This window comes from Myzus persicae, unplaced genomic scaffold (genome assembly GCF_001856785.1).
Source record: "Myzus persicae strain clone G006 unplaced genomic scaffold, MPER_G0061.0, whole genome shotgun sequence".
Lineage (NCBI taxonomy): Eukaryota > Metazoa > Arthropoda > Insecta > Hemiptera > Aphididae > Myzus > Myzus persicae.
The window spans coordinates 22636-47773 of NW_019101980.1; the positions used below are offsets into that span (position 1 = coordinate 22636).

Below are 25138 nucleotides of genomic sequence, written 5' to 3' on the forward strand. Positions count from 1 at the left end.
TATTTCCTAAGAAAGTGGACTGTGACGTTAATTGTTATTACTATTATTACTAAATAGTAAATAGTGACCTGTTATTATTAAACACAATGCATATTATAATACCAATATACCAGATACCTATGTGTTTTTTACATAAATAATAGGTATGTCTTTGGCTGAGTAAAAAATTTTTTGTTTCTTACCGATTTGATGTAAGGTTGTCGTTGTCATGGTTAGGTACTTATTAGCAAAAATATGTTTATGATTCATAGATTTTCCTTGTAGATGAAAATATCTAGTAGGTAGCTCTCTTAGGTTTTTATTTTATAATTGTTCTGCATTAATCGATCAATCGTTGTAATAATTGTCATCCACTTATAGGAATGTTACGACTTTAAACATTGCACACTTTAATATAATTAAGGTCCCCACACACTGCGGCGGTGGCGTTAAAATGAGTCTGGACGTTACCGCGGCAGCACTGCCAATACAAACGAATTTTACCGCCACCGCAGAGGTGTGTGTGGAGGTGGACCTTTAGTATAATATGCTGTGGCAGTCAAATGTTAAATAAATACTTTTTTGTTATTATAATTTATTATATATTCTATTATCTGTTACTACTATTTTGCAGTTTTGCACACACACACTCGCATTTTATGCACATTGATTAAATACAAAAATATATATAAATAATAATACAAAATATAATTAGTGTGCCCAAAAATACATTACCTTATACTTATGAAATGGAAAATCATTTTTTTTCGTATTTCAGAAAGGACTAATCGAAGAAAAATTCTAATAAGTATGTATTAAATTATAATTGTTTTATAGCAGCTATGGGAAACTCAAAGTTACTAGAGGGCCAATTTTTAATCAATAATATTATATTATTATTAATCACGAGAACTTGAGACTTTTTGCCATTAAGTTTATTATCATTATTTTCTAATTGTTCACAATGTGTGTGAATATAAGTTTTTTTTATTATATTAATATAATAATATGTGTACTATAGATTCGGCTGCCCCTATATTATAATAAAAGAGACCAACAATAATTATCTCTAATTTTATATCCAATCTACCAATATTAGTATACACTTAAATATATAATAGGTAATATTCTTTTAGACAGTAATATTTTATGTATTATTATTTATTACCAGCCGTAGTCGAGGTTCGGGCAGATTCCGTTTAGTACCTACCAACCTGGCAACTAATGTTAATGTTTAAGCTATTTCAACTTATTCACTGTATTTATTAATACTAACAAATTTATTTAAACATAATATATACAATAGTGTTTTTGTTTATGACGTAGGAATGCATAGGTTTATATTGTAGAAAAAACGCGTTTTTAATATCAATTGGATAATAATATAGTTGGCAGTTTGGGGAGTTCAAAATTGAAAATGTCTAGTACTTCTAAAAATAATCAGGATACCTATTGTCGATGGTTCATTTTTACTTTTATTCTATAAATAAGCCAATAAAAAAATGTTCGCTGGGTAAAAAATCTTGAAGACTATAAAATAATGACGTTAATATTTTTGAAAAATTTTTGAACATCATGAAAATGTGCAAATTATTATGTGCTTAAAAATGTATGAAATGTTCAATATATATAGCTAAGACTTGAAATTAGATTGAAAAAAAAGTAACTCGTAAGTAGTTCACACTGAAACCAACAATTTTTTCATAGATGGTTTGAGTTCAAATCTAGACGAAATTAAATATTTAAATGAATAATAATTATTTAGTCATTTTATAGCAGTTTAAAAAATATTTGTGTGGACTGCTTGTATATTTTTTACGTATATTATTATTATGTTTTACTTTACGCAATGACATTATCAAAACATTTATAGATTCATTATTTTAAGCCTAATAAGCATTATATCGTATAACGAGTACTGTATTGGTAATAAATAACTAAAAAAATATATTAATTAACCATCAAATGCATTTCTATAATAGGTAGCAACATAAATATACCTATTATTAAAATATGTACTTAATAATAAAGGCAACCGTCTTCGCTAAGAACCGTTTATCCAATGTGTAATAATTTAATTCAAATTTAACATATTACATATACCTAGTGACTATACTTAATGACGATAGGTTCACTCAACACATACTGTAAAGCAGAGCGGTCACCTACCGTTCCCCCTTTGTAATTTTTTCGTTACGCATTTTGCATTTGCGTATTTTATATTTTTTATGTGCGTAAACGGCTGTATGTCTTGTTTGCAATGTAATTTTAAAATGATACTATTATTAGTTATTCAATTATGTCAATGCTCCTTAAATTATGATAATTTTGAAATTATTGTAGACTATCATATATACCTACGTAGCTCCGATGTTTGATTATGGTTTACTTTTAGTTAATTATTATAACCTAATTAAACTCACAGAATAAAATCACGCCTCTGCAGTTTTCTGCGTGATCTGTACTTATAGCCTGTTTTCCGTAGTTGTGGTTCCGTTTTCCGGGTTTTCGTTTTTTTCCCACCGGACATCCACGAACCCCCAACAAGATGATAACGCAAGCATAGGGTGACAACGACACGCCCTGGTAATAGCGGAATAACGTTCTGCCGACCAACTAACACGGCCACGGGGGGAAACGCGAGAAACGTAAAAGCAATAATATTAATGGCTGACTTTTCCAACCCACGACCCTTTTCTCGTCCTCGCCACGATCGTCGATGTGATTTTTGATTCATTTTGTGTAAACAATACTGCATAAAATGCATTATCCGTTATTTATAGATAAAAATAAATTGTCAAAACAATAATATTATGGTATTTAGTTAATTTTATGTGAATTAAATAATACAAAAATATATATATATATATATAATATAAAATCGGCGTAGACAGATAGAAAGATAGGTACAAGCAAAATATTTGTTTATACACATCGTATCCGGAAAAATCGAATACGAAGAAATTGACGTTAAACATTTCAATTTCCGTTCAAAATAATATACAAATTAATTCTGACGATTGTGTTTATTGTTCCTAAGTTTATATCTGTACACTACGCATATTATTTTACTCTCTTCCGGTCTCGTCATTGTCGGTTAATTCGAGCCAATTTAACATTTTCATGCTATTTAAATTAAATTGAATAAAAAACGGTCCTCTGCCGTTGTTATTATTCATATAAGTGCCTACGCACTGTGTTATGATTTAAACTATCCGAAAAGGCCGTTTAGCATTTCAAGTGTACACACAATTTTCCAGATTGGCGATCACTCCAAATGTCTGCTTTGAAATTATAATTTTCTCTTTGCCTCGGTGAAACTACATGTCCGATTGATCGCATATGCCGATCAACGCAACGTCATCGCAACTGATCTTCTAGTCTGAGGTAAATGTTTGATTTTATTTATTTACTTAGTAGTTATTACTCAGTAGTCAATGCATTATGAAAAGAATAGTTTATAAGGAACTTCAAATATTACGCGGAATGTGATTTCTTCGGACGACCGGCTTGTGTCTAATAACTACAGATTGATAGCTATAATTATATAATTACGCGTATATCCATAATCTAACCATTTAATATTAATAAGGCATTAGATAAACGTTAAAACTAAATTACTTTCTGCAATTATATATTATTTATACAGTAAATATATTTTACTATATTATGTTTGGGATGTGCTGACATTCTGCACTTGTAACTTGTAAGAAATTTAGTGTAGGTAGTAGCAATATAGGTATTCATATAACGCGATGTGTAACATAATATTAAATTATATATAATAAAATATTTTTTATATTTTAAATGATACTAATATATGGTGTTGTTCAAAATAAAATAAATTAAATGCAATGCAATGTGCATACAATTTATTTTAAATTGTTTAATCGTTGAAATAGCTTTTAATTATCATTGTTCAGGGTATAAATAAATAAGATAATAATTAATATGTGATTACTGATGTAACGATTTACAATTTGTGAGTAATTCATATTTGATCTTGAATCCGATTTCCAAGTTATTGCGGTCACAGCGTTGGTCAGTGACAACACACATGAACAGTGAATCAACCAACAATATATTACATAGATACCTATCTACTATTTCAAATTTTAGTTTTTGAAAAGTTATTTCAAATTTAAATTCTTTAACAAACAATACGACAATACTGAGTGACAGATTGTAGTAAAACTATGATGAATACCTTTATAATTATAGGAAAGCTAAGACATTCCTACATGGCAAGGTATTAGGTATATATTTATAAAACTAATCAATTAGGACATCGGAAACAGTGCGTCATACAATATAAATACTAAATGAATATATAATATAGTCACAATATTGTACTTAAGTAGAGAAGAGCGAAGAAATATTAGTAATAGTCTTTAAAACCAATCTAAGGTAAAAGAATAATGTAGTCTTCGAAATCGTGAACTGTAAATCGTAATACATAATATGCATACAGTAGTATGTTTCGGTAAAAGAAACTATATAATATAATAAAATATATCTCAATCATTTTTTTCTAGTACCAAAATATCGATAGTTTAACTAAAACTATTACATTCCACAAATATGAGATTAATTAGATTATTAACTATCTATATTTGGTTGATTACTGTCGTTGCACATTATGTACGAGTCAATTTTGAAAATTGTAACTTGTACGTACAATATTTGTTGTGGTAATGTAGTCTTTCAGTTTTAATGTTATATTATGGGTATGCATAATGCTATCTATCTTTAATTCATATCATTCTTCGTGTAAACTATTTTAAATTCTCATAAAATTTTATTCTCTTTAATTTTTATTGTTAATATAACTCAATATGGATGAATACGAAATGGAAAACAAATTTAATAATACTATATGTGATATAATTAATGAAAAGAGTTTTATTGGCACACAACACTATCAAATATGCTTCTCTAACGATGCAAGAAAAATAAATGCACCACCTGTAGTTGATTATAAACTCATAGTTGGGGAGTTATCCAAATCGAAATGCCACGGTTCTTTGCTGTATGAAAATAAATAATGATTTTACTTTATTATTATATTATTAGGTACCTATTTTTTTCAATACGTATATTATAGTACCTATATTTATTTTTTAATTTTGTGAGCAAAATTATAACTTAATAAATATTAAATAAATAAATAAACTAAATAAAATTCACCACGTGACTAAAATTACAATTTAAACATAATTATCTAATTCTTATTTCGGAATCACTAACAGTAAATAACGTTATAAACATTACAAATGATTCATTATTATTTATTAACTTAAATTACTATATTTAACAAACTACTATTTTACTATATTTATACTATATTTATATTATAAAACTAATATATTCCGAATATCTTTCCCAAATTAGTCATTTATACCAATTTTGTTGAAAAAACTCTCAAACAGGTAAAATATTATTATAACTACTTAGCTATTTAAATCACCATAAAACTGGGTTTTCACAGATAGCAAACCCAAATGTGTGCGTTTTTAAATAAACTAATAAATACCTTACAAATACCTTACAATAATCGCTCAAAATAAAACACGTGTACTTAGATGTCTATATTCCAACTCTGAATTAACAATTAATTTGGGCTCAATCGTACATTTACAATCGTAACTCTGTTTAATTCCGGCGCGTTCGGTTGCAATCAAAGACTGAAATTAAACCATTTACTGTTATTCACACTAGACGCTCGTATAGTCACGTTTATTTCGTACATTTTATTATAATGCAATAACATGCGATTTTAAATCGAATCTAGGTAATACATGGCTTCGAGCAATACATTTATAAACGATATATCGCAAGTCTCGACTATGATTATTCGACGGTCATCTGCAGCTATATACTAGCAGTGAATTTCCTAGGTTATGTAATGAGTAAGCTAGAGAATTAAGGACTCCAGTCTTTTTGAATCTATTTAAAAAAACTATATACCTTTGCTAGTCTTTATTGCATAAAAAATGTATGTCATAACTCATAAATCGAGTAGTAAACATGTATTATAGCCATTAAGGATTACAACATCGTTAAAGACTGAAATATCACAGAATGTCTCAAACCGTTTTAAAAATTACGATAAACTGTATTACTGTATTACTGCAGGGTACTCTGACATGTGCCCAAATATTGCACCTATACATATAGGCTATAGTTGTATTTTGGTGTTTATTGGCTATTGACTAGATTAGATATTATAGAGTAAGTTATAAAAATATAACAATCGTGAATCTACTACTGAAAACAAATGCATTACTTAACAAACTATGTAAGATGAAATAAGCTATTACTGTTGAGTCTGTTGTTGTTTTATACTTATGCAGCTATAATAATTAATATCAACTATATCAACAGATGAATTTACAGGTGAACGACGATATTTAATCATTATGGACAGGGCAATATGTATACGATTTCACTATTTTCCAATATTTTAGAGATATTACTACATTTTTGGCTAATGTCGTATTTTCTTACATTAACGTCTTTGACCTATCATAATGTATCTATATATCCATTACATTCTAAAGCTCTTTTTGGTTTGTTTTATTTTTACTAAGTCATAGCAAATTTGTTAAAATATGTACGATATGTGTTTTATAATATTAACTATTGTATAAAATAATATATTATATTATGTTTGTAATTGTTTATGCTGTTAAAATATTTTTTCTTGACATTCGCATTGGGAAGTTTCGTTTTATAATGTAGTAAAACTCTAAAATTAATATTTCGCGTTTAATTATTAGGTATATAATATAGTTTCATTTTCTGTCATCAATTTTGGTATTATAATATTTTAATACAGTTAATAGGTACATACATAATATGTCCCGGTCAATGATATTTTGTCGACTATTCGATTATGTTTGCTATTCAGAGGGTTCAGTTTGTTGTTAGTTTCCAAGAAAACGTTTGCTACTCAATGTTCCGCTATTAAGAGGTGTCCGTCAGGAGAGGTTTCACTGAATTCTATTGAGTATGATTTACCTATTCTATTTAAAGCATTTGTTTTAAATAGTATATATATATATATAGCTATACAACTCACGGACGTTACATTTCACTAACTTGATTCCGCAAGTGTCTGGATACCGTTTAAAATATATATTGCGTAGTCTAAATCACCCAATAGTAATGACTTTGACCGTTGAAAAAGTTGAGACTTTCGGTTATGCCTTTTTTTTAACGTGATATTGCAAACATCCTACAGGGGATGAAACACGATATAAATATTGATAATTGTAAATTTATAAATTTATAATAAATCGTTAATACTGGCGGAAAGTTTGAAAAATTTGAACTTTAAATGCATCCCGATGTTTTTGATATTTACTTGAAATTTTAAAGTTGTGCTCCTTAAATAAAAAAAACTAGATTCACATTATATTCCTATCAGAAAATATGCGGAAGTCGAAAATCGGAGCATTTTTACTACTCCAAAAGTTGACGACAGACAGAAAAAAATGCATTTTTTCGCTTAGAATCTAAAACTATGAGTAGTCTATATTTTTGTTGTAAGTGTTCTAAACTGACGTATCGATTAATATAGACAATAAATGTGGGTATTACATAATATTTATGGGATCTGCTATTGTATGTTTACCTAACAGAGCCAGGCAAAACTATTGGAAGTTTATATATCCATTTGAAACGTCATTGTCTTGGATATGAGATACGTGTACTATTATTAATATTATCACAGTACATAATACAAGAGTATAATACAAATAAACAGTGTTTACGATCAAAAAAACGATAGCCTGTATATTATAATAACGCGCTACAGACACTTGAACCGTGAAAAAACATCCGTCTACAGTTTATGCGTAAACGGAAACACTCGAAAATAATTTGGGAGTGCCATGACCTTATTACGACAATAAACAATAATATAAATAATTACATGCATGTACTTGTTTACCTAGACTGTACTTGGGGTTTTCCTCAGCGTCTTCCATCGCCCGGCATGTCAACTGCGACAGCGGTATGTTCCACAGCTGTTTTTTAGATTATTCCGGACACGAGGGTGACAGTGAGAGCGATTGTTTTTGTAATCAGTGACTTTAAAATCGGTACATCTTAATCATTTACCTGCAAATAGACTAGAAGCGAGCTAATACGAATTAAAAATATACTTTTTAGTTTTCGCGTATGGTCATATGATATCATGCTGTATTCTTTATTAAATTAGAATATATAGCGTGTTTTTATAGTGGACACTTAGTCGTTTCACCTTGTTCGTCGTGGATTATTTTATGTATAATAAACACATATTTTTAAATTATAATTGTTTGTATAAAAGATAGAGCTATACTGAAGCAATGTTTTCGTATTTTATAATATTCGTTGGTTAGCTATACAATTTAAATAAAAACAAAAATTAATAAATATTTCCAAAAAGCATGTCAATAACTATATACCTAGTTTCTATTTTGAGTCCTCAAAAAGTGTTGGATAAGTTAGGCTGTTGCAACAGGTGGACAGAAGAGTAGAGCATGTAATATACAATAATAGCATGATAGAGTGTGAACGAGGACAAACACGGTGAAATACTGTAATACTTATATACAATATACTTAAGTATTGTAAATATTTGTGTAATGTTTTGAGTTTAATGTGATGGACAGCATAAAACGGGCAGTTAAATTGGCTTCGGTACTTCGGGTTTATTTCGAACATTGAGAACATTTAGATCAAGGGCACAGGTATATGCCGAATATTATTGTCCTTTAGTGGGTTGATTAAACGAGAACGTTTCAAAGTTGATCCTAAATCATAATACAATAATTATTATACATTTTACTCGATTATTTATTAATTTACCAACGATGTGCGACTTTGAAAAATTATGTACTAAATCCTAAATACTTACCGTTTACGGTGTATACCACAAGTCTCTCTGGTCTCACGATAAGTTAAAAAATGTAATTTTTTGGCGACGCGTCCAGGGGACTGAAATTCGTTTCGAGTACATCTGTTGTTTTATCATAAACAGACTGTCTGAGTGACTACAAATTACAATAATAAATAGTTAATCAACAAATAATTATTCAGTAATTAAGAAAACTATAATTTTATTTAATAATTCTTTAAACATTGATTTTATTTTAAATAAAATAACGAAGGCTTAAGGAACACAAAACTTTTTTTTACCTCACTATAAGAGGCATAATATAATAATATTATTTATTAGTACATAATAGTTTAATTTCTAAATGTAGTTAACTTACTCAAAGTACTTTAAGTTTCTGCAGTCGAAAAAGCTAAGCCCAAAACGGCAATGTGTAATATCAACGTTTTATTTATATAGTTTAAATGATATTTTTTTGACAAACATTAAGATTCACTGTCAGCTCAAAGTATCGACTGCGGTTCGAATAGTTTGCTACGCCTACTTAGTGATGTTCAACATAATATAGAAAGACGGTATGCATTATTCAAGTCTACGACTATATAATATGCAAGTAAGCGTAGTAAAATAATTACTAAAATACTCATCGGGGGGTTATTAAATTTATTATTCAATTTGAATATCAGGACAATAAAATCTATTGTTTATCTTTATCAAACAATAATTATTGATGAACATAATACCGCAATAATAATATTTAGATATAACTTTATTACCAAAACTTCGATGGTCGTAAAGTCGTACCTAACCTATAAGTTAATAACAATAAAAAACAAAAAAATAATTCGTATAGTCTTATTACATATTATATGGTCAGTATGGTCTGCACGAAAGGTCGGTTGGTATAAGGTACTTTCGTATAGACTCCGTCTCCTTGGCACTTTCTGAGTGTACCCACTGCGGTACGTTGCAATCGCGGGAAAGTATTTTTTGTAAGTTTTGTATTTTGGTATACTTCTATCATTATCTATATTTATTATTTGTAAACAAATGGTATCCGATGTCAGACTTTAAAATTTTTTAGAAGAGTACCTACTCAGATGGCCAGATCGACTATTTTTAACCGATCAAGGTGATCTAATACCCAAATAATAATAATTATTATTATTATATTAATAATGCCGGTTGATCTCAAGGCAAGCTCTACTTGTAATATAAAAAAAAAATTGCGAACCTTAATATTATTCAACTTGTTTTAATGTGTTTAGTGTAATAAAGAAATAATCAGTATTTACTATTTATGCATTATAATATTATATTATCATACGGTTAGTGTGCTTGAACCTCAGTTTTTGGTAGGTACTACGGTGGGTATCCTTTACCGGGAATTCCTGAAAATGGCAACCCTGGAGATGAAAGTAAATATTACCAAATTTATAATATTTCTCTATACGTATGTGTGTGTGAGTGTGTTGATGTTTTCAAATATAGGAATAGTCATTTTCACAATTTTCAAGGAGTCATGACAGTTTCGAAAATAATAAACACGATTCGTTTTTAAATAAATAATCATAGATATATTATTATAATTTATAATAAATTAATAAATAAAATTTGCATAATAAAACGCTTTTGTTAGTGTTTAAAATAAATAAAATTATGATTGAATATTAATGTGTTTAACATCCAGTATTTGTCAATGAATAATCGATCTTGTATCCTTTTTCCACATCTTCGTTGGGATTCGAGAAATCGTCGCTGACAAAAGCCACGTAGAGAGGTCCTTGAGTCTTGACTGAAAAACATAAAACAAAAGCAAAATATAAATTAAAAAATTCCTTATAAAATCATTTCTGTGGATGAAATAATATATCAAGCAAAATCGGGAAGTCCTTAAATCTGTTCTCGTATCAGTGGGATGTTCCAAGTGTATCGACGTTTAAACATCCCATTAACCCTACAAAAGTACAAACTAAACGGGAAGCCGAACTTTAAATTTAATAAAATTAACTATCACTACCACCTAACAGGTCACTGGGTAAGTGCCTTTTAAAAATCAACGAAAAAAGGTTACGATCGCTGTTACCTGTGCTGTCATCGATGTTTTCCAGCGACTTGTCACAATATTTCGACGCAAATCGAGATCCCGAATAAAGGCCGTCCGGTATGAGCAAGTAGTCGCTGTGCACTCCACGTTCGGATGGTCGTCTTCTGCTACGCCCGTTCGTCGGAGCTTCGGTCTCATCGTCGTCGTTCGGTGGTATAGTGGTTCCTGCTGGTGGCTGAGTGGTTCCCGCTGGTGGCTGAGTGGTTCCAGCAGGCGGCGTGGTCTGGCCCGGTGCGAGTGTGGTCTGGCCCGGTGCGAGCGTCGTCTGGCCCGGTGCGAGCGTCGTCTGCCCGGAGTCAGCGGCAGTATCGCAGTCCCGGTCCGTGGAACCGGTCAGCTTCTGGTTGTATGCCATTTGGAATTTAACAGCCTCATATCTGGAGGGTTGGTAGTTTTTTGATTGAAAAAAAACGTTTCTATTATTTTAGAGGTTTTAATTGGTGCCTAGGTATGTGTTTACATGGACGATATGAATGTTGTATGAACCACATTAAAAAATACCTCATTTTATACCATACATGTATTATAATTGGGTTTATACATACATGTTAAGTTACAACCAACCATTTTTAATGTAATAAAATATTATAAATATGTACTAAAGTCAATAACGTTTATTTGTGGTATGAATTATTTGTTTTCAAAAGTATTATTTTGAAGTATTTCTTATTATTTATATCATATCATGTTTTTAAGGTCAATTATTTTTTACAGACCCGACCTGTTGAGGGGTCCTTAATTTGTTGCAAGAAACCTAAATAGGATTAAAATTAAACGCATATTTAAAATCTATATTATATTATTATCCTTATTTTAAATCTTTTCTTTTCTTGGGGAACCTACCTTTTTTAATAACTTTTAGAATACCGTTTTGCTTTTTAGAAAAAAATAATTTTAGTTGACAAAAGTGTTATGGTGTACGTCATACTTTTGTCATCAGACGGTCTAAATTTGATCATATACTATCATAACATGAATTCAGCACGGACTCTATGGCTTTGTCTTCATAGTGCTGTTATGTGTTGTTCAATCACTTACTTGATTCCACAAGTATCTTGGTTCCTTTTGAAGCACGTCGCGTAATTTAAGTTGCCCAAATAATGTCCCGTCCCTCTGTTGTAGTTGAAGCTTTCGAACGAACCACGTCTGTCAGTGAAGTATTGTAAACAACCTTCTGGCGCTAAAGAAAAGTAAACAAATAATAAATCGGCGTCTTATCCGAGTTCGTGGTAAACAAACACATTTCGGTGAATATAATATTACATCTTTATATTTTGTGTATATATTTATTTAGCTGCAGGTTGAGCGCTTATTATATTCCTTACCTAGACTGTACTTGGATTTCGAGGCGTCTCTCTCTTCGTCTTCCCAGTCCCAGACTTGGCGTGCGATGTCCTTAATCTTCCACCAGTTGGTCGACGTCGTTTGGCATTCCAATTGCGTGATCTTCAATTTCCAAAACGGTTCCGGTTCGGTGTAGTCGTCATCCCTGGCGGTCAGCCTGAATTTTAATGTCATCTGTTGCTTGTTGTTGTTATTGTTATTGTTGTTGTTGTTGTTGTTGCTCCTCGAATCCGACTGTTGTTGGTTCACCGGCACATACACTGCAATAAAAAAATACATGCACTGTACACAGAGGGAAAATATCGGCAACCGTTAAAATATTATAAATGATAACATTTTAAACGGAAAATGTATTTTCTTAATTATCTTACCATGCTGACCGGAATTTTCACCGCATAAAACGGGCACATTTATCTTTGTGTTGCCGTTCGTGATTAACGTAAACTCGTCACGTTCACATGTGTACGCTGATTCTGACGTAAGTTTGGTCGGTTGGCCGAGTGAAAACCTCTCGAAATCGATTCTATAAAAGTGATTTAGTATGTCTAATATATGTGCATAATCTTAATCAATACGCGTCTAAAAAGCCAAAGTGGGTATAAACTATGATTTTAGCGTTGCTGCACCACATACCTTATCTGGCAAATGTTTCGTCTGACGTTGATCTTGTACGAGCATACATCTTGGAATTTTTCCGGGCTTTGGAAATATGCGGTGCTTGAACTCGAAGATGCACCGCATGAATTAGGTGTCACTTTAAAAATAAATAAAATGTCTCGATAAAAGTCATAAAAAATAAATTTAGTTAATCTTTATAGAATACCTAAATAGTATAAACTATAAATTATTATAATATTGAACACTTTTGAATATACCTACGGTTAAATGCTTTTATATGATGTTGATAAATTTTAATGCACAGAACGTTCAATATTTTAAAATGTATTATTATAATGATAATCATTATCTAAGAGTAATTAACTAAAAATACGAGATTTTTAGTTTTTCAAAACTCATTTTATTTAATATTCTGTTTTTCATTAATTAAAACAGTTATACTGAATTGTTTTACAGTTATTGAACGCAGTGTTTTAGTGTTAGTTTTGAAATTCATAATAATTTCCATTTTGGATTGTCAAAGTATGCATTTTGTATTGGACCAATTTATAGTACCTACATCGTATTGTATATAAGAGTGGAGTGCTATACATTTATAATTTAAAGTTTGAACGGTTTCAGACTTAAGTAAAATAAAGTAAATAATATGCTATAATAATATTTGATCAAAGTGACATTTTTGATTGTGAAACTGGCATTCAAAAGATTTCAATTTTTTTTTGTCTTGCTATTATATTTTATATTTTCAAGTCAAAACTAAAATTAAATGGTTAAATGCCTCATGATAAAAAATTTAGCTCATATTACAATATAGGTACTATATATTACCTATGTATATATCTTTCTATTCTGTATCTTTGGTTTTTAAATGTAAAACGTTTCGGATAGTTTGAAAATGAATTAAATCATAATACATGTAGAACAAATAGCATGTATACAAATAACATTACCGAATGATGCATAAATAAATATGAATTGACCAATATAAGTTCATCATACGTTATTATATAATATTGGCAAACGTCTAATTGAATTTAAAATAATATGTATTTTATGTTAGATACTATTATTGTATTATTATATTATCATGGTTACCTGAACAGCAAGCATCGAACGGAAAACACCTGCCCACTGACTTTCCGTTAGCTTCAGTGCACTCGCTTTGGCCCATACATATGCCTGGTCGGCCGTTCAGCCCGACGCACGAACGTTTGGCTCCATCCAGCATATTCCACCCTGAAACAACATCGATCGAAATGGTTTTTAGATCGGCCCAAGACGATATATATAAATACATCGTCCAAACGACCGATCACGGTGTTTATAAAATACGTTCATTATGCTCAAGACATAATATTTTTGCCGGCGTATAAAAATTGTATAGAATATTATTTTGTGTAATGTTGATATGAGTTAAACCGTTGCACACGCACCTCTGCCTTGACGCTCGTCGTCGCCGTCGGTATTCGTCGCCTGACCGAAGACGGCTAATGCCAAAGCCGTTAAACACCACACGGTCGTGAACATTTTAAACATTTTAAAATTCAGTCACTGTAAAATATTTTTGGTTATTTTGTACAATGTAAATCGCGAGCCGCGCTACAGTAAGAAACAAAACCAAAAACTGAAAATACTTTGTATAATACGTATGTGTACACGATGAGCACAGTCGGGCCGAATGTACGGATTGTGAGCCGGGTTCGGTCTTATATAGTCACAAAGTGTCGCTTATCAGTTTTAGATTTTTGGAAATTTCACATAGACCGATATAAGCTACTGCGTCTGTGTTTGCTAGAGTCAAATATATTTTGTCGTCAAATCGACGGTAAACATATACCACCGCGCGAGTTCGGCTAATTGCTGAAGATAAATGAAAAATAGAACACACATACGGCGCGTATTGTATCCGGTTCCATCCGTATCGGCGATTTTTACAGTTACGCAATATACGATGTGTCTTTTGGAAACGCTTTTTTTTACTTACCATAGATTTAATGTTGTACAGAAGAAACGAAAATATTATCATCCATCGATGTATACGTATTGGTTGTGTTTGCCTAACAATTATTTTATAAAATTATTTTTCGCAGACAATTTCTTACCACGTATTATTGCAGATTTTTTATAAACCAACGATTGAGCAACTCACAATATACACCTTATATTTATGGTAAAATATTTTTATTCAAACCTGCAGCAATCAAGTAAAATAAAAATAATACACGTGCTACTGAGTGGCGCCGAATGAAATTAAAACTGGTAGTTCAAACAGTCGGATTGACCCACCCATTCTTAAAACGTCTGAGAAACGGTCTTAAATAATTTAATGACATTCGTGAATGTTTAATACATTTTTTCTAGTAGAAAGAATAGGAAGTATTCCCAAATTGTATGGCAAATCAATTGAACTACCTGAAGTACATCCTAAGCATGGTGTAAAAATTTGATATGTGTGGTGTTAAAATAGTAACTGTGGGGTGGTTGATATAATTTGATAGTAAAAATTGCATTTATTTATTATTATAGTGATGTGCATCAGTCAATAGTTATTGACGTCGTGAACATTATTATTCTGTTTTACGTCACCTGTTTGGCTGTTTCAATGCTTTTCAATATTTAAGGAGCTTTACACTATTAATTCGTACAGGTATATAATTTGTGCGTTCAAAATAAAAAATAATATCCATACAAATTTCAAATACTAGCAAGAAGGTTCAATCTGCGAGAATGCTAAATTCTCAGCTTTCAAACGTTTAAAAATATAAAGCAATAAACTATAACTCCAAATACAATTTTAAAATGATTGAGTAGGTAACTTAAATTGTTGGTAATTTATTTTGTACAGTATGAATAATGAATCAATATTAAATTGTTATACAATAAGTAAATATCTTAATTTTAAAAATCGTAAGTACCTATGTAAAGTACCTGCGAACAATAACAAATACATAAATATCTTTAATATTAATATCCATGGATATTGTGCACAATCGTAAATTCGTAACTATATATGTACCTACTAGTAACTAGCGAACGGACACAACACAAATTTGTTTTTGTTTACGTTTTTCTGTGAAATGTATTGCTAAGCCAATGGGGAATTGTTGTTTTTGTTTAATTCGGTTTTTTGTTTTGTCCATTGTTTTGCCAAGTTCGTAATGAGATGAGTTTTATTGTACGTTTAATATCTTGAAACATGATAATTATTTATACTAAAGGGAATAATAAATAACGTAGTTGGTTTTGTATATAATTTTGATGTAGGTATTATAATATGATTGAAATATTGAATTAATTTGAAAATACAATTTAAACTATGGGTAGGTTTGACTACCCATATATTAGACTATTTAACTGCGACTTTACAGTCGTTTCACGAAATACAGTAGCTCCATAACACTTTTTTGGGGCGGAAGGTGGGAGGGGTGGCAAGTGTCCCGAAAACCGTCTGTCAAATATCCGGCAAACGTGACAAACTGCCATAGTTATAGTTGTATTCATATAGAGGTATACTAGCTATCTATATATTATAGTATTCAGGCCGATCACGCTCGCGGACTATCGCGTATGACCAGCGCGCTTTCGGGGGAGGGCCGAGCCTCCACCCTCAACTCGACACCCCATCCGCGAATCGCGCCTCTTGTCGATAAGGTCTTTATGTCCGTCGCGTATGTACTGCACTATCCCGAGAACGCAAACATCCATTTGATTATTTATTATATAATACATATATATATATAAGTATTACGATTTATGTATATGCATATACGGCTATATATTTTCGTTGTACAGTATATATATAAATATATATATATATGTTGTAATATATGGTGTTAGTGTATTTTACGATCCTCGACGGAATCATTTCGGACCGGCGTCTATATCTTATTTAATCGACTTTGAGGGGATAATCATTCGGTCCGTGAGTTTCGGTTCGCTCTCACGCATAAATATACATGTAATGTATTTAACGAACGAGGCGACGGCCATGGTGTTTATGGTTTGTATATATTATATATATCATATAATATATATAAACGATATACTCATTGTCGTAGTAGGATATACTATAAATTATAATAACTATATACGCTTTACGAGCGGCGTTCCAATCGGAAAATCCTCCATCCAAGTCCGCCATGACTGTATAATGTCATATTATTATATTAACACATAACGCCCGACGTGACGTGCGGTATAACAATAAAATGTATTATGTTTTTGTATTTTATGCGAGACCCGTCTCCCCGTTGAGAACTAAAATCGCGGAATGAGCCGGGAAAAAAACTGCGCTGGGTGGAAGATCATACTCCGGTGAGGGGTGAAATGAACGAGACGCGTTTATACAACTCTGATGATATTAAATAATATACATATATATGTATATACGTGGGAGGCCAAGTGCGTACGTTTTATAACAAAAAGTGACAGGAAATAAAAACGTTTCGTCGGCGATAATAAAATATACATATAGTATAGGTATTACTTGAAAAAAAAACCGTTTACATAAGAGATATATGGCTCGTCGGAGATTCATTATTATGGAAACATATAACGTCGCTCGATGGACTATTTTCGATGAATATAATAATAGTATAGAAGGTGAGTTTTGGAAAATACGATTTTATGGGGCACGTCACTTTATAGAAATGCGAGTTTTCGGAAAGGATGTATTATATCGCGTCTTGCCGTCTCGTGTATAGATTATATTAGAAAATAATATAATTTATAAGTTTATGACTGTCTGCAGCGTAAGGGTTTTTATTCCGTACAAAAGTCATGGACAGGATAGATTCAGCGTACGATACGTTTGTCATATTATTATTTATCACGTCGTTATCGAATTATTTGGAGACGTATAATATTACACAATATATTGTTATAATCGACAGCGTAAATATTCTGTTCACATGTCGAAAGTCTGAAGCAGGTGTACACACTATATTGCATCACATTTATTTTAGAAATATACGATGTAGCGATCTGCAATGATCGTACTTACGATTTCCAGCGTCTGAGTTATCGAATGTCAAGACGAAAATCGATTTATTTTGGGCTGCAAATACGACTGCAGTAGGTAACAAACTATGTATGTTATCTCATATGTATGTTTATTTTCTAGATATTTAGAACTTTGGCACTATATGTATAGGTTTAGTTGGGTAGGCCTTAGGGCAAAGTGTACACATAGCTTATATTAATAATATTATGCATGACATCGAGATTTGAAAACTATAGGAATTCATTGTTTTTATAGTTATTATTTATTACCTAGTACCTACGATGAACGAATGAAATACTTTCTGAACAATAAACTAATAATAAATCCGTAGATTAGTTATTGATGGTATGTATTACATAAACATTTACTTTTTATTATTTTAAACCGTGTACAATATACCATTCTTATATACTAAAATAAATAAACAAATAAATAAATAACCCAACTATTAAGTTAGTTATAAGTTTTCAAATAACTTTTAACTTCACTGAGTTTAAAAAAAATTAGGACAACTATTAACTTTAAACTTTTTAAAATGTTTTCTTTCAACTTAACTTAACTCAGTTAAAATTTATCATTAACTTGCCCAGGATTGGTTTATATTATGTAAATTTTTGTTACAATAATATTTTTAAAAAGTGTAAGAAATGCGATGCAAAATGTTGGTATCTTTTATTTTTTTTTATTTTCATTAAAATGAAATTTGTTGAAGTGTTGAATTGCTCTAAAAGCACTAAACCTTTTATAGGTATTATAGTTGTACTTGTATTACAGTCGATCTACTTCAACGTGTACCGAAAATTGTCGGGTGAGTACACGTCCACTAAAAATATATGACTTATATGAAATATGATACAGTGAAACCTCTCTCAACGGGCACCTCTAAATAGCGGACACCTCCGAATAGTGGACGTTTTTATAGCAACATTTTCACCACTTTTATATAGGAAAACCTCGAAATACCTTACCTACCGACACTTTTATGGCAATTTAATTTTTGATTTTGATAATTATACACCGATATCAACGATAGTACGAATATGTCCACACTTAATGAGGTAGGAAAATATGAGACCTAAGATCAAGAAAAGGATCTAACTCCACAAATAGGAAGTCTACAGGAGTCACTGGCAGCAGTGAGCAGTGAAAGGTGTGTGTGAATACATTTCTTCTATCGATACATAGAAAATTTCATTGTTCTCCAACGCAGTTAAATTACAAAATGCCTTAATACACGAAATGCATTGAGGTCAAATAAGCTAAAGTAACTGATTTTTTCAATAAATGTTAATTTTTATACTATATGATACTTTTATTTATATTTTCATTAATTTTTACATATATAATAATATCATAATTTTAAATAATAGTATGCACAACTTACTAATATTTATTTATTATTAAAATAATACAAATACAATGCACACCTATATCATTAATATACATATGTACATATTATATAAATGTTGTATATTATATTATGCAGTTATTATTTTCGAATTTTTTTTCCCCTCTGAAAGCGGACACCTCTAAATAACGGACAAAATTACGGTGACTGTGAGTGTCCGGTATTTAGAGGTTTCGCTGTTTATATATTGTATTATAATAAATGCTTCATACAGCAAGTGAAAAAATGTAGTTTTCGGTTTAGTGTGTATATATTTTATTAGTTACTTATCTGAAATTCGAAACGAATGGATAGCGTACCAACATCATAGTTTTCAATACGTTTTCACTTCAACGTAATTTAAAGTATTATTATGAATACATAATATGAACATATACATTTAGTTTGTATTGTAAACAATGAGCGAATATAATTACTTACACGTAACTATAACATTATTAAGCGTCGTCGTCCGTCAGGACAAAATCATCACAAGGAGAAAACTATTTCGTACCTTCCAATGTTATAAACTATATTTGTGGGTTAGCGCAAAAGTGCTTTGAACCACAATTTAATTGATTTTAAATGTATTATAATATTATACACAGTTACCTAAACCATTTGATTATGACATGTACCTATATAGAGAAATCTGAACTGTAGAGAACATTACGCGGAAGACAGTAGTTAAGAAACATGTAAGTGTTGTCCCCTCAGCCCGCAGTTAGCGATATTCGAAAACCGCAATTATAATTGAATTAAAAACGGTTCGATATAATTTACCTTTTCGTACATTTATTTATAGGGTCGTGCATTGTATCGGACCAAGCCATTTTTACAGCGATCGCCAAACGAACCAGAAGCCCGAAGCCGTAGAACTGCATCAGACAACACGAAAAAATGTTTTCCACAAGATTTTTAATCGCGTTTGCGCTTTACTGTCTGGCTTTGGACACCACTTCGGGAAAACCTTTGGCTGGTAGGTATTTTCGATTGCGAAGTAAACTATAATATGAATCGTTAAATGAAACTATAATTTGACCACCCTATCTAATATGAACACATTTGGTGTACTTAAGTGTAATATATTATAATATTGTGAATACGATTTCAGACGGGCTGAAGGCTTGCAAGAAAAGCGATCCGAAATTGGACGAATGTCTTTTGAACATGCTCAGACAGGCTAAACCTCAGCTCATGCAAGGTAAAGGGTAAAAAAGACGTAGCTATTATAATGGTAAAACCGTTTAAGTTATTTTTTTAAGCTTCCATTACAACCTTCGGTGTAGTGTGGTTAGTTTCTATTAAAATTATACTGTAACAATAAATTGTAATCCCAGTTCCAGTCTGGTTGAGATGAATACCTACTTTAGCCACTGTCTCAACTTTTAATTTTAGTTAAACTTTACAGATTTTTGTAACCCCAAGTTTTGGTTAAATTGCTTATTTCGCAGGTAACCCGGAACTGAATCTGCCGCCGTTGGACCCTGTACACATCCCCAGGGTTTCGGTGTACAAGAATTTGCAAGATATCCGGGTGACTGGAGAGCTATCCAACTTGACAGCTAAAGGCGCCAGTTCGATTACCTTCAAATCGTTAAAGTATGTATATAAATATATTATTGATTTATTAGAGTCTTCAATAATATACCATCGATGTATCACCTATATCTAAATTTTGATATTTTATGATAATTCAATAGACAATAACAAAGACACTGAGTATGCATTTTCTTCGGACTATCACTTATATAATATTATAAAAATATCTCATTTTCGCATTTATCTATAAATATATAGTAATAATTATAATATTTATTTGTATTCCAACTATAGTTTTACAATTTATAAGAAAAAAATTTTAATTACATTTATATTAATTAATTTAAGTGGGTCACTTCCAAGTCATTGTCTGTGTGGAAGTTCACAACAGTATTAAATTAATAATATTAGGTTATACATATTATATATATGTATATATACACAACACATATATACATATAGGTAGATATTCATTAAAATATATTGTAGTATTTGACTTTTATTCAATGTATCCTAGTACAACATATATATTTTATTGTATTTATCAAAAATCAAAAATTGTTGTCATCGTCCATCTCTGTACAACTAATATGATGTAATTATAATCCGTTTTCATTGTTTTCGTGTACCACAGAGTCAATTTGAAAGCAAATACGTGGGACATGGTCATAGCGATTCCCCTCGTCACGTTCGTCACGGACTTCAATTTGAACGTCACGCTAAAAGTTATTCCTATGCCTGTCTTCGGAAATGGACTGTGTGAAGGAAAAATCAGTGAGTCTTTTACTGTTATTTATTTTTTACTATCAGAACAATGTCCGAAGTATTGAACTGCGTAACATTTTATTCACATAAAATTTTAAATAATAAATTGCACCCGAAAAAAGTTTACGATTGTATCTTTAAGTTCTTACATAGTGAATGTATAAGTTCATTATGTATTTGTAAGTCTTTGATAATTGTCTTTCTGTACTGAATCGGAATAGATCAATTTGGTATAGCTGCCTATTTAGAATCTAACACCCACTTTGAACTATGTAAGATATACGAATTCTATACCTTACCCATTTTTAATAAACTAGAAATTGTTTAAGTGTACATGATGTATTAAAAAAAAAATGTTTGATGTGCTCGCAACGTATTAAATCACTGACTATATGACGCGATGTACATAACAACCTATTCTAAATTTTCAGGTCACAGCGTCGTTCGATTTCACGCCAACACCGAAGTGAAACAGAGAAAATTGAAGTTGAACGATATCAAAATCGATCTGAACTTGGGTGACGTGGAAGTGCACATCATCAAATCTCAAAACCCATCATTAGGTAAGTCTGCACTAAAACCTATAATCGTCAGTTTCTCGTACCTAGGTTGATATCGAATATCGAATCGATGTACCACTTGCAGTGTCCACATAATCAGAGTATACATCACTCTATAACTCAGTTACTTATATTTATTATTCAGTACCCGATACATATTTTTGAATTATTTTTGCGGGACACGAGTATAAAAAAAATGATTTACCATCGGATTGTAAATTCCTGACTTACAATTTTTTAACTCTTGCGTTTTGCTCATGCTCGACGACCCCGTTTTCGTGGGCAAGCACAGTATTTTATGTAGTTTCACACAATGTATAAAATATAACATACTATTAATATGATTATTGTTACATTGAATACGTTTTGTTGTTTTTCGATTGACGGTCGATGCCACACATCGTGTATTATCGCATCTTATCGCTTATAAATAGACTTCGACAATAATCGCATCAGTGCATGATATTATAATATGTACCTACAATCTACATAGAATGTATGCTCGTATAATGTATTTACTTTACTTTTAGATAATTGTGTACGTCTAGTCAATAAAATAATATTTAAACGGCTAATGGTTCGTTTGCGCACGCACTACGGTTAAATTGCGTACACATTAGATTAAAAAAATGTGATGTGCACGTATAGTATTATTAGGTGTATTAAAATACAGTACCTATTTATACGGACTAAATTACTTAAAACGAATTATCAGTGATTTCCGAGGAACGGTGAAAATATTAAAACATTCCTGTATATCGTTTTCGTAAAAATGCATTTATTTATTTATTTACATAGAAAACGGGTTTTTTTACACCCAAAGATCAAACACCATATTGATATATTATTTAATATTTACACAAACCAAATTTTTTTTTCTCATTAAAAGTATAGGTACATAAATTGTGCCAAGTTCCACCCACAATGTTGAGTGTTGATTCTTGATATTATTTAGACTTGACTAAAACAAATTTATGTCTTAAATTTAATCTGAGATAATTCAGTCATTCGATTATAAAATGTCTGCGTGAATACCTTTGTATGTTAAAATGGGTCAATATTTTTACTGCATTAGCCATCGAAGTTATTTCAAAATAATATTGATGGACAAAATATGTTCCAATATATTTCGGTATTTGCATATAGTCTAGACCATAGGTGCATGTACCAATATCGATAATTATAATATTATTTATAACATTTCCCAGTTGTAACTTTGTAAGTGAAAAAAACTTGTAATATTTGCAGTAACAAATTGACAAAATTTAATGTTTATAACTTAGGATAGGTGTTAATGGTTTAAAACAGTAAAATTAGAAAACGAATATTGGTGATAATATTTGCTTAACTATATACAGTATAACAAATAAAAAATAGAAATAAAAATCATATAAATTAAAACAATTTTTCATTTTCATTGACATTTTAGTATAAGTTAATTACTATTGTCACAATTATTCGTATATACGTATAAACGAGTCTTAATTTCTAATAATTGTAGTAGGTAAACTGATATTTTAAAACGATTAGCGAGGTTTATGGATAAAATAACAGTATAATATTATATATTATGTGATCAATAAACATTTAACATAAATCGTATTTGTATATTTTCTGGGATAGTAGCCACGACACTATAGAGTAAAAATATTATATTATATTATATTATAGCTTTATTATACCGCTATAATCAAATTACCATATTATAGGCATTGCACTAGTGACTAGTGTACTCAATATTTTAGTTAATATAACGATGCAGCAATTATGTTTCCACGCTGTTTGTAAACTAGTCTTCAATAATTTTTTTCCATATTCATATTTTTGATATAAAATATATTATATTCTAGATACCTGATTTATAATATTTTAAAATGTATTAAATAGCTCCCAATTCTCAACGTTTTGGAATTGACTTGAATTCAAAGAAAATATTGATCTGTTTAATTTCTGAGAGTGGAAACTCTATTTAATCGTCATTGAGTTTAAAATTCAACGATAGGATTGTACACTTGTATGTATTGGTTTTAAAGTCTAGATAGGTGGCATGGCGGGTAGGTCGTTCATGGACGCAATGAGCACTCTGTATACTGCACTATGTGTCCAAAACCATCACATAATAATAATATTACACATCGTACACGTTAATTAAGCTTCCTATCGTTTTTCAGCTCAAACGACTTCGCAGTTTTTCAACATGAACAAGCGCTTGATCCTAGACCTGGTGACGCCCGTTGCCGAGGACGTGGTCCGACAGATGTTGCTCCGGTACGGTAACAGAATTCTGTCCACCGTGGAAATCTCCGATCTCTTGATTGACTGAGCCGTCAAAAAGTCGTCGTGGGATTATTTCGGGACGGTTACGTGTCATGTACGTGCAACAGTCATTACACGATAATATTATTAGGTACCTTCCTAGACTCAAAATAGTACTATGGTAATATATATGTAATTGTAGACTATTCGATTGGAGCACTAAGCACATTGTACGAAACTCGCCTTCGACCTAAATCCCGATACTTTGATTTATGCGATCGGGTATTACCATATAGGTCTCACAATAATTATATGTGTCTGTATACCTATATGGTCTCACAATAATTGTATGTGTCTGTGTGCCTATGTATCTCACTGTCGCAAAAGCCGTAATAACAATAACTTAGGTATTATAATATATAGTGCGTATGCAGACTTACAGTAGTACGTACCGATTAAGAACACTTATCGTGGCACAGTTGCGGTGTTCATATTAATACTAAATAGTAAATACGAATAAGTTTATGTGTTTTTTTTTTTTATAGACTTTTTTAATTGTAACTATTTTTAATGAACTGTATAATAGATACCTATTTATTAATTATTATCATTCGTGTAAACAGTGTAATTTATTATTTATTACATGATACATTGACAATATATTCAAATAATTTCATCGTATATTATTATATAT

General features: G+C 30.8%; 2 protein-coding genes and 1 long non-coding RNA gene across 4 annotated transcripts; 1 reads left to right on the forward strand and 2 right to left on the reverse strand.

Moving 5' to 3' along the window:
• Positions 1-621: 621 nt before the first annotated feature.
• Positions 622-24899, forward strand: LOC111030887. 2 transcript variants are annotated; one of them, XM_022310597.1, is made up of 8 exons: positions 622-787; positions 3240-3366; positions 20127-20300; positions 20436-20525; positions 20776-20923; positions 21498-21637; positions 22060-22191; positions 24360-24899. In XM_022310597.1, exons 3-8 carry the CDS (start codon positions 20222-20224, stop codon positions 24509-24511), a joined length of 741 nt encoding a protein of 246 aa, XP_022166289.1. In that variant the 5' UTR covers positions 622-787; positions 3240-3366; positions 20127-20221; the 3' UTR covers positions 24512-24899. The 2 variants fall into 2 exon arrangements, with proteins under 2 accessions (XP_022166289.1, XP_022166288.1); XM_022310596.1 differs by lacking the exon at positions 622-787 and having other exon boundaries at positions 3151-3366.
• Positions 7765-9510, reverse strand: LOC111030888. Its single transcript, XR_002604140.1, has 3 exons — positions 9243-9510; positions 8885-9020; positions 7765-8780 (listed from the first exon to the last, which is right to left on the reverse strand). It is a non-coding gene; the product is annotated as an uncharacterized LOC111030888 (long non-coding RNA).
• LOC111030886 (putative uncharacterized protein DDB_G0292292) lies at positions 10466-14629 on the reverse strand. The gene is made up of 8 exons (XM_022310595.1): positions 14366-14629; positions 14028-14168; positions 12948-13068; positions 12686-12837; positions 12296-12574; positions 12009-12150; positions 10950-11347; positions 10466-10658 (listed from the first exon to the last, which is right to left on the reverse strand). Exons 1-8 carry the CDS (start codon positions 14466-14468, stop codon positions 10543-10545), a joined length of 1452 nt encoding a protein of 483 aa, XP_022166287.1. The 5' UTR covers positions 14469-14629; the 3' UTR covers positions 10466-10542.
• Positions 24900-25138: the final 239 nt, after the last annotated feature.